The sequence below is a fragment of the Neolamprologus multifasciatus genome, chromosome 17 (assembly GCF_963576455.1).
Source record: "Neolamprologus multifasciatus chromosome 17, fNeoMul1.2, whole genome shotgun sequence".
Lineage (NCBI taxonomy): Eukaryota > Metazoa > Chordata > Actinopteri > Cichliformes > Cichlidae > Neolamprologus > Neolamprologus multifasciatus.
In genome coordinates this window covers 15443567-15454775 of record NC_140455.1, presented here as the reverse complement: position 1 = coordinate 15454775, position 11209 = coordinate 15443567, and the positions used below count along the sequence as shown (strand labels likewise).

At 39.4% G+C, this 11209-nt stretch overlaps 2 protein-coding genes across 3 annotated transcripts in view; both read left to right on the top strand.

Moving 5' to 3' along the window:
• Positions 1 to 1947: 1947 nt before the first annotated feature.
• commd2 (COMM domain containing 2) lies at positions 1948 to 8516 on the top strand. Its single transcript, XM_085137484.1, has 6 exons — positions 1948 to 2121; positions 4716 to 4793; positions 5350 to 5432; positions 5695 to 5769; positions 5948 to 6046; positions 8074 to 8516. The coding sequence occupies exons 1-6, from the start codon at positions 2055 to 2057 to the stop codon at positions 8278 to 8280; spliced, it is 609 nt and encodes a 202-aa protein (XP_084993610.1). The 5' UTR covers positions 1948 to 2054; the 3' UTR covers positions 8281 to 8516.
• A 106-nt stretch (positions 8517 to 8622) lies between these two features.
• Positions 8623 to 11209, top strand: part of trappc8 (trafficking protein particle complex subunit 8) — a 32251-nt gene continuing 29664 nt past the window's right edge. Inside the window, exons 1-3 of one of the 2 annotated variants that reach the window (XM_085137479.1) lie at positions 8623 to 9178; positions 9974 to 10183; positions 10549 to 10632. In XM_085137479.1, the coding sequence (XP_084993605.1) occupies positions 9022 to 9178; positions 9974 to 10183; positions 10549 to 10632 (451 nt within the window). In that variant the 5' untranslated portion in view covers positions 8623 to 9021. The remainder of the gene's footprint in view (positions 9179 to 9973; positions 10184 to 10548; positions 10633 to 11209) is intronic. The other variant, XM_085137480.1, reaches the window with a different exon arrangement.

Below are 11209 nucleotides of genomic sequence, written 5' to 3'. Positions count from 1 at the left end.
CAGTGGGGCAAAAAAGTATTTAGTCAGCCACCGATTGTGCAAGTTCCCCCACTTAAAATGATGACAGAGGTCAGTAATTTGCACCAGAGGTACACTTCAACTGTGAGAGACAGAATGTGAAAAAAAAAAATCCATGAATTCACATGGTAGGATTTGTAAAGAATTTATTCGTAAATCAGGGTGGAAAATAAGTATTTGGTCAATAACAAAAATACAACTCAATACTTTGTAACATAACCTTTGTTGGCAATAACAGAGGTCAAACGTTTACTATAGGTCTTTACCAGGTTTGCACACACAGTAGCTGGTATTTTGGCCCATTCCTCCATGCAGATCTTCTCAAGAGCAGTGATGTTTTGGGGCTGTCGCCGAGCAACACGGACTTTCAACTCCCGCCACAGATTTTCTATGGAGTTGAGGTCTGGAGACTGGCTAGGCCACTCCAGGACTTTCAAATGCTTCTTACGGAGCCACTCCTTTGTTGCCCGGGCGGTGTGTTTTGGATCATTGTCATGTTGGAAGACCCAGCCTCGTTTCATCTTCAAAGTTCTCACTGATGGAAGGAGGTTTTGGCTCAAAATCTCACGATACTTGGCCCCATTCATTCTGTCCTTAACACGGATCAGTCGTCCTGTCCCCTTGGCAGAAAAACAGCCCCATAGCATGATGTTTCCACCCCCATGCTTCACAGTAGGTATGGTGTTCTTGGGATGCAACTCAGTATTGTTCTTCCTCCAAACACGACGAGTTGAGTTTATACCAAAAAGTTCTACTTTGGTTTCATCTGACCACATGACATTCTCCCAATCCTCTGCTGTATCATCCATGTGCTCTCTGGCAAACTTCAGACGGGCCTGGACATGCACTGGCTTCAGCAGCGGAACACGTCTGGCACTGCGGGATTTGATTCCCTGCCGTTGTAGTGTGTTACTGATGGTGACCTTTGTTACTTTGGTCCCAGCTCTCTGCAGGTCATTCACCAGGTCCCCCCGTGTGGTTCTGGGATCTTTGCTCACCGTTCTCATGATCATTTTGACCCCACGTGATGAGATCTTGCGTGGAGCCCCAGATCGAGGGAGATTATCAGTGGTCTTGTATGTCTTCCATTTTCTGATGATTGCTCCCACAGTTGATTTTTTCACACCAAGCTGCTTGCCTATTGTAGATTCACTCTTCCCAGTCTGGTGCAGGTCTACAATTCTTTTCCTGGTGTCCTTCGAAAGCTCTTTGGTCTTGGCCATGGCGGAGTTTGGAGTCTGACTGGTTGAGGCTGTGGACAGGTGTCTTTTATACAGATGATGAGGTCAAACAGGTGCCATTCATACAGGTAACGAGTGGGGGACAGAAAAGCTTCTTACAGAAGACGTTACAGATCTGTGAGAGCCAGGGATTTTCCTTGTTTGAGGTGACCAAATACTTATTTTCCACCCTGATTTACGAATAAATTCTTTACAAATCCTACCATGTGAATTCATGGATTTTTTTTTCACATTCTGTCTCTCACAGTTGAAGTGTACCTCTGGTGCAAATTACTGACCTCTGTCATCATTTTAAGTGGGGGAACTTGCACAATCGGTGGCTGACTAAATACTTTTTTGCCCCACTGTGTATATATATATATATATATTATAATCCATCCATCCATTCGCTTCCGCTTATCCTTTTCGGGATCGCGGGGGGCGCTGGAGCCTATCCCAGCTGTCATAGGGCGAGAGGCGGGGTACATATTACATATATATCAATATATTAATCATTCATATATATATATATATATATATATATATATATATATATATATATATATATATATATATATATATATATATATATATATATATACACACATTAATTTATTTATTTATTTATATATTAACGTTTAAGTTCACACTCCACACCAGTTGGTGGCGGTAATGCGCCATTTTGCTGTTTTTCAACAGCCAATAACTAATAAATAAAAGAAGAAAAAGACACCAAAGAAGAAATAAAACTGATCGTTTTCCGGATACATATGTCTATTATTTGTCGGGGGTTTGAAGTGGAAACCTTTGGTCAGTATGCTGCTGGTTTTGTCTGAGGAACATAAAGAACATCTCTCGTTCCTGCCGCAGGTTGACGCCGCAGGTTAGTAACTAGCGTGAGGGAGGATAGGAGGTGCAGAGGATCAGGGCTGCATACTACTAAGCTCGTTCTGCATACCCAGGATATTCTTCTGTTATCTAGATACACTTATCCTGACATTGACGATTAGGATAATGGTCACACGAAGTTGGTTACCAGCTCGCTGAGTTTGCCCAGGCTTTTCCCTGCGCGTTTATATGAAAGGCGTGTTGTTGGCAGTATCGGGGTGGTCATATGACTCTTCTACCACAGAAAATGATCCCTACGAGTTCCACCTGGTTCAGGTTCACTGGCATCGGCAGATTCGTAATGTTCACCGAATGGTCGTCTCTGTCTGCCAGTGTCTCATCATGCAGTTAAACAACATTAAAGACCTCAGCAAAAAGGTCTCCATTTCCAGCTGGTGAAAATGGTAAACACTGAGCAGCAGATCAGTCAGAAGCAGGCCATGAGTTTAAGGAACCGGGCTGAAATAATCTCAGTAATAATGGTAAATGGTAAATGCTCTGCATTTGTATAGTGCTTTACTCAGTCCCTAAGGACCCCAAAGCGCTTTACACTACATTCAGTCATTCACCCATTCACACACACATTCACACACTGGTGATGGCAAGCTACGTTGTAGCCACAGCTGCCCTGGGGCGCACAATAATAATCTCAGTGCCATAAACCCATTTATTGAATAAACGTATAATAAAATATTACACTTCCCCAGCAGTGGCTATGTTTGCATATTCTCCATAACACTGGGATTAATTATTTAAAGATGATATGCTTTTCACAATAACCATCTACTGTCTGTGACCAGTTAACCTGGGTGGGTTTCCTGAATATGTTCGCATCTTGAGAGGATGATATTCAGTCTTTTGAGCAAGGGAACTATATTACTAAGGTGCACAGCTACCTGTCCAAATGATGCGTTTCATTAAATCGATTTCTTTCTAATGCAAATTGGCCAAATCTTCATCAAAGCAACAAGTTTGCTTATAAAGTCAAATGAAGTTATCTCAGTGTCCATCGTTCCCTCCTTTTAAATCCCATTTGCTATTTATCCCAGGTCAGTCACTGTGAGGGTAAACACAAGCTGCAGTAGGTCTGTGCTGGGGAAATAAGCTACATTTGTTATGTTGTGCAGAATAGTACAATGACATTATGGTATATTGCGGGTTTCCTGAATTAGCAGCAGCTGTTGACAGCTGACTGCTGAACGGGATGTGTGCAGGTAAACTCGAGGGACCGTCAAGCTGGTTGTTGGTGTTGTGAGGAAAATGTGGGCTTGTTTTTTATTTTACAAAAAGACAGATGTACCTGAAACACTGTCTAATCAAGAGATGATACTAAATGGTTGTGAAAATATCTAAAGAACATAAAAATATACAAGTAAAAGGCAAGGAGAGTGGAAATCTCTTCAGTTTGCCGCAGATCAAGTAACATTAACCTGACTGATTGAACAGGTATCTGTAATGTATGTTCCGTGTGTCCAGGAATGTGAGACTCAGCAGGAGATTAGAATCAAGCAAAACAAAATTTATGCATTTTTTCAAATCACAGAAATAATATCCAAACATTCCTTGACAATGCAAAGCACAGTTTGTACTTTAGTGGTTTTAGTAAGGTACAGCAACTTGCACTTATACCATGTATTCTCCCCAGGAGAGAAGCTGTATTGCACTTGTCTATGTGTCTACATCAATTTAATAAAATGTTATAAATTTGTTGTAAAGTGGTTTGCAAACAGAAAGCAAACAGAAAACAAATTTGAGCAACAAAAAATTTGATATAATTTTTTAAATATTTGCTCATCAGGGATACACAAAGACATTACACAGTGTAAAAAACACTTTAGACCTTCCTACTGTCTGCACACAGGGGTCTGAGGGATATTCCAAGAATGGTGACGCTATTTCCTGGAGAACTGATTGGTCAAAGGCCAGTGATTTTCTATTTTTTTGATCTCTATTCTGCGAACTTAACCTGCTCTGAAGCAGGTTAAGTTCGCATAATAAGTTACCATGGCGATTTGCTCTAGTACCTCTGTCTGCATGGGTACTCTCCAGGTACACCAGCCAAGTCCAAAGTTTCCCTGTGACAGACTGCTTGTCTGTTACTCTGTGTTAGTCTTGTGATGTGTGTGACCTCTCTCTTGCTCCCTCGTGGCCCTGAGTTGGATAAGTGGAAGAGAATGGATGCATGGAATCTTAACAGAGTAAACCTCAGTGGTCGAATGGAACTAAGAACATTTAAGTTCTGTAATTAAATACAAATTCTGTCTACGTGGAGTATCTCCATTTGATTCAGTCTAACACTTTTACTTCAGTAAATCATAAAGCAAACGTTGTGCTGTTTATCACACTACAGCAATCTGAGAACTTTAGGATTACACTTTTATGTCCAATGAAAGCCGGCATGCAGGCTTTAAATGAACGTTTCCTCTGGAATTTGGGGGGATTTTACCTTTGTTAGCCTGAGTTCTGTGAGTCAATGCTATCGTTCTGAGAAGAATCAATTTAAAGTATTGATGCCGAAACACAGTTGGTTATGAGTTATCTATATATCATTTGTGATAATGATGCATTTATGTTTTTTAACTTCCTCAGTGGTGGGAGAGTTTGGACGCATTGCGCTGGAGTTTCTAAGAAGAGGAACTAGTCCAAAGGTCTATGAGGGAGCAGCTAGTAAGACTTCATCTTTTAGTGCTTCTTTTCAAGCATATGTGACTTCTGTGGCTCATTAGTGCATAGTATTTGTTTATAAGGTTTGTTTTACTGCAGCAATCTCACACTGCCTTTTCTGAAATTCATATTAAATTGTTACATTATTTAGTATACCTTTTTAAGTTAGTACAACAATGATTCTAATATTGTTTCAAATATTTAGTCTGCCTTTTAGTCCATTTAAGGATTAAAATCTAATGTAATGAGTTTGAGTGATGAGTTTCCCTATTCTTGGTTACATGAATAGGGAAACATTGCTGGTTTGGGTCCCTTCATTAGGAAATTGAAGGACAGATCATAGAGTCTTTAAAATGGTACAAGTCTGCTCTGGTGCTGGGATAATACAGTTGTAGTTTATGTGTTGTCTAACCAGTTTATTATAAGGTAATAAGAGTTGAATTTCATTACTGTGACTGCTAAATAGAACTGGACTTTGTTACAGCGTTGATACATAAAATAATTACTTGTGCACTGCCTCTTTTAAGTAAGTTTATGATTCATGCCGTTATGGTTGCAGGGAAACTCTGTGTTCCTGTAGAAATGGTACAACATGGAGTGGAAGGCCTGATGTTCCTGATGACAGAGAGCTCCAAACACATGGTGAGGAATACTTACTCCTCACACATTGGATCAGTGAACATAGATGAATGTGCTGTTTATCCCTGAATGCTGTGATTTGAATGCTCTTTTTTTCCCCATGACGTCCATGTCCCATATTTAGTGTGGCATTTTCTTGGTTTCTGCCCTGCATCATCATGAAATACTTAAACACTAGAAATATTTCACCAGCTAAGACAAAAGCTGTAAACAAATGTGAGCTCTTCCAAGAGTCACAGCTGTCTCTCTCTCTCTCTCTCTGTAGATATCTGAAGTGGATTTCCTTGATTCAGTGTTGGTTTTGGGCTTTAGCGAAGAGCTTAACCAGATGCTCTTACAGGTGGATTTTAAACAGTTTTATTTAACTGACTTTATTTAAACATTGTGTACTTGATTTAAATACTGTATAGTCTAAGTTTTAGTTTTGTTTGTTGAAGTTTTGTTTAAGCGGTACATTGTTTATCTAAGCAGTGTGTCTGTCAGGATATTGAATGCATCACTTTTCTCTTTTGGTACAGCTCTACTTGCAGCACCACAGTCAGATTCGCAGCATCCTGAGTCATCTGCCGTCCAGTATGCCTGCCTACCACAACCTGGAATGGAGACTTGATGTCCAGGTGTATTGTTTAGAATAGAATAGAATAGAATAGAATAGAATAGAATAATCCTTTAATTGTCCCACAAGGGGAAATTTGGTTGTAACAGCAGCCAAAAAGACAAATATACAAACAAACAGTACACAGGACACGGAACAGAAACATACACAATTTTTCTTACATATTTACATTAAGGACAGTGGTTACTATAAACAGAGAGTACTGTACAGTTATTAAATTAAATAAAAATAATTACAGGTAAGAGGCAAACCAGGTTGTAGTGCGAATTGGTTAATTAACTAACTTATTGCAGTTACAGCATTGATGTAAACATCTATGTTTGTTGGGAGCAGTTCTGATTGTACAGTCTGACAGCTGCAGGGAGGAAGGACCTGCGGAAACGCTCCTTCATGCATCGAGGATGCAGCAGTCTGTCACTGAAGGAGCTCTGCAGTTCAGCAACATCTACATGCATGGGGTTTCTAGATCATTTTATTGTTTGACCGTTGTGGTACATAAAGTGGGAAATACAGGATAGTACTTATGTGCAATTGTTGCATATCACACTCAACTCTGCAGTCTTTTTTATTTGTATGTGTGTTATTGAGGTATTGGATGTTAAATGTTTCCTGAACTCATGGATTAAGACACTTGACTTACCTTGAAGGATAAAATTATATTTAAGGGTATACAGTTTCCCCTGTTCCTCACACTAACATTGTCCAGACTGGTTGTGTGTAAAAGTTATAAAAAAAATGCATATGTTAGTTTTTAAAAACTGGGAAATATTTTTTATATAAAGAATTTTATTTGTGTATATTTTATTTAGTTAAATTAGTTTCAAGCTAAACTGAGAGAAGCTGTGTTCAGCAGATTATTGTAAACTGTAAATTATCGAGATAACCCTGCTGAATTGCTTTCCATCATCTGACCTTGTGATGTATGGTTTTATATCAGGTGATCATTATTAGGTGACACTGTAAGCTTGCAGGTGTGTAGTGATGTGCGGATTGATATCGAAATATCGATTCCTCCGACACCAGTAATTTATGTTCTAGAATCGATTCTCATATTAAAATATCGATATTTTAGTACTTTGGGGTAAATTGGTAGTTTTTCCATTAACAGTTACACAGTGGAAAGAAACTATATCATTCGGATCATCTAAATTGGAAGGAACTACTTCCTCTTACGCATTTCATAGTCATATGCCAAATACGGCTGTATAAATGTGTTGCGGCCCTGGCGTGCGCACTCACAGCAATGGCTGAGCGTAAACGGAGTGACGTCTGAACGTATTTTACTTCCACAAACAGCCAAGACACGGTTTGCGATACATGTGGCATCACAGAGAGGTGTTGTGGCATCACCGCTAACCTCGTCAAACACCACACAGTAAATCATATCACAGAATATGATGAGCTTATGTTGAGGTGAACTGAAGAGGAGGAGAAGGACAGGTGCTGCTAGGGCGAGACAGACGTCTCTCGCGGAGTCCTTTAGTGCTGCAGGCAGGCAAGGTGTTCAATTAGTGCACAGCTTCAGGTTTTTTCATTTCTATATGATAATTCTGCATTATTCACCAATAAGAACAAGTAGTCAGATGTCCTGTAATCACTATGAAGCTCTATTATTATATTATTATTACAATTACATAATACAATTATATATTGTATTATATAATTATATAATACAATAAATAATTGTATTATATAATTATATAATTATATATTGTATACATAATACAATTATATATTGTATTATGAAATACAATGAAACACTAAGTTTTTGTACAGAGTATCGGTATCGGATCAGTATCGTCGATACCACCCTGAATTTTACCTGGTATCGGATCGAAAAGGAAATCAGTGGTATCGCACATCACTGCAGGTGTGTAATGCAGAACAGAGATTTGCACTGTAATCTGAGCTACATAGACTGGTTTATATTTGTGTCAGTAAGCAGTATTACTAATATTCAGTTTTCAAGTATTTTCTCTTTCTTTGTCTGACTATCTTATTGTGTTTTTTTTCTGCTTTTTCTGTCAGTTGGCCAGACGTTCAGTCCGCCAGCAGTTCATTCCTATGCTTACAATGCGTGTCCACCTAACCAGAAGTGACGGCCACAGTGACTACAACTCCAGGATTCTCCAGACAGATCCCAGCACCCTTCTGCACCTCATCTCCACACTGGAGGCCGCTCTGGCTGCCATGAAAACCAGTCATGCTCGTCGCATATTACGGAACATCAAATAATCCCTCTGTACAACGTGTGCCTTCTCTCACTTGCAGCCTTTATACCTGGGAAACATTAAGTAGTGTCTGTATTGTGCAGGGCAGAATGTCACCTTTCTTTGGACCTGGATGCTAAGGCTATATTTTTTTACATTGCAGAGGTTTTTTTATGCCAAGTTGTGCTGTATGGATTGTACAGAAAGTTACTACAGTGCTGGTGATACTGAATTAAAGTGTAAGATACAGTTGAAACTTTATTTTTGTGGTTTGTGACGTCCCTGCTAAGGCAGACTGGAATATTATATGGAAGACTGTCATGACGCAAATGCAAATAGACAGCTCGCGCATTCGAAGAAAACTATGTGATGTGTTAATAAATTAATTTTTTATACTGCAGGGTTGTAATGGTTTAATAAGTATATCGATGTTTTGCTAACCACGTGATGGTACATAAATCATAGATAAAAGTCTGGAAATGTCCAACGTTTTTCTCCATCAAGTCTGGCTACCCGGGCCAGAACTTCAGGCTCTGGGAGTTCTAGAGCAGGGTCTAGACCGCTACCGAACAAATGGAACGGAAAAGGAAGTGACGTATTCCAGAATCACCTGACTGTCGGCCCTTCACAGGAAGAAGGCTGGCGTATTCAACATGGCTGCGGTCTTCTGACATAGGAGTTGTCTAAAGTAATGCTATAGCCCGGCTTTCTTGATAGTACACTTGACTCCGTTCATTGTGTTAAATAGTTTTGACTCTGCTTCGACATGGCCCAGTGTGTCCAGTCTGTACAGGAGTTCGTTCAGGACTCGTTTGTCCCGATGGTGGCCGTCTTGTGCAGTGAAGAAGCTGAGAGAGTGACTCGCAAAAACAACCTAAATTTTGCGGAGCTGCTGAGGCCTTTCTGCAGACTTACGTCTGAAGGTATGAACAACTATTTAAAACACACCCTCGGTCCCGTTTTCAGCTTCGTAGCTGGTAAAAATGAGGAAAGGTTGCTTAGGAAAATAATGAGGAAAGATGTTTTGCTGCTTGCGGGGCTACGACTGTCGTTAGCTCCTCGCTAGCAGACGCTTAGCAGTTTGGCTCGTGATTAAGCAGCTATGCCGATCGCCCTGCTTGTTGACATGCGAGTGCAAAGTGACCCGAGCTGGACAAATTAGCATTTGGTCTTCTAGGACAGCGTTTCAGTCAGCAGCTGAACAGTTCTGTTGGTGGTGGTTTATTATACCCAGCACACAGTAAACAAGCTAACAGACTTTACTTGGAGCACGCAGCAATTGTGTTAGTTGTCATGTTCAGTACAAGCGAAGATGCAGCTAAATGTGTTTAAGCTACATATTATTAAGTTTTTGGACATACATTAACATTCTTACTCATGTATAAACGAAATCTATAGGATATATACATTTTGTTTGATTTTTACACTTGGGTAATGTAAAATCCCTAAAATTATACGATAGCAGTTTAAATTGTATAGCTGAGTAAATATTAAAGATATGCCTCATTGAGTTTTTCACAGTCAACAATCAGTTACGTGCCATTACCAGGTTTTCTGTGTCTTTCAGCACAGTCTCTCTACGGTTGAGAGATTTTGCGCTGCATTCCATTTATGCATATTTCTTATAAAGGGGACACTTCTCCATCAGTGACATTTTTATGTATATTTTCTGATACTGTTTGAGTGCCATGCTGTGACTTACTCTTTTTTTCTTCTAGGTCACATCCGAGATCCCAGCAATCAACTGCAGGTTGTGAAAAACCTGCGTATCTGTGTCAACAATTTAGTGACAAGTCCAACAACAACATCTACGTCCCTGAGCCCTGCTCAGCGTCAGCTACTCAGTGATGTGGTGTCATCCTGCCAGCCCCAAGAAAGTGCTGTGACTAATGTGGTTATGGCAGGAGATTATGAGCTCAATTTTAGTGGTAAGGACTAATGCTTGATTGCTTGTATTAGCTTGTATTGCTAAAATGTTAGCAATACAAAAATATATTTAATCATTACTATTATGGTAATCCACTATATTTGGCTGGATAGTCAGTTATGGACAATAAGTTATCAATTTCAAATTTTTGATATTTCTTATGAGCTTAGATGCAGTTTTGTGTGTGAAACTGTCCAGGTTATGGTAGTTGACTTCTATGATTAGAAATAACTGTACACCACAGATGTGTCTCAGAGCTCACTTCTCTTAGGTGTCATTGATATGTTGACTTCACAGCTCCGTAATGAAAAAAGTACATCAAAGCATAACTGTACTCTATGCTTACTCTGTGCTTCAACCTACTAGATGACTGTGTTAAAGCTAGCACCCCCTGGTACAGTGTCTGGAGAGAAACACTGTTGGAAATCAAAACCTCCAAGTACAGCTCAGGTATCACTATCTGCTAGCCCATGTGTGGATCGCTATAGATCTATAAGATGTGTCACACCTGTTGTGGTCCTTACCTTCCAGTTCCCTCCAGTGTTAATTTTGACAGAACATATTTACTTAATTCTAGTCATAGTCTATTAAGTAAAATGTAATTTAGTTTTAGTTGTAATTTAGGCATCTACATTTTTGTAGTTTTAGTCTAGTTTTAGTTGACAAAAAACTGATTAAGTTAAACAAAATTTTAAGTAGTCTTGTTTTTAAAGTTCTTGTTTTTACTAGTGACAGTCGCTCTAAATGATTTACAAAGATTATTATTTCCTTTGGCAACAAATGCGTGTTCATGTGTGTACTGTTTTTTCTCCCAAGCATTCTCAGTTCACAAGAAATGGGAGGTAGCTGAAGTAAAAGAGTTGCGGAGCACCGCCTCATACTGTTTGTGCAGGGCAGATTAAACTCGAGAATGAAAACTGATAACATGGGTACAAAACAAAATCTCAGATGAGTTTTAATCTCAGTTACCTTGACCTCAGGGCCATCTGAGAAACAAGTCACAGAGGATTTTTGAAATAACATAGGT

What these genes read in the sequence shown, in the direction of transcription:
- commd2 (XM_085137484.1), top strand. Translation starts at nt 2,055, where the DNA reads ATGCTGCTGGTTTTGTCTGAGGAACATAAAGAACATCTCTCGTTCCTG. An exon ending in GGTCTATGAGGGAGCAGCTA is followed by an intron (nt 4,794 to 5,349) that starts GTAAGACTTCAT and finishes TTATGGTTGCAG; the next exon opens with GGAAACTCTGTGTTCCTGTA. An exon ending in CAGAGAGCTCCAAACACATG is followed by an intron (nt 5,433 to 5,694) that starts GTGAGGAATACT and finishes CTCTCTCTGTAG; the next exon opens with ATATCTGAAGTGGATTTCCT.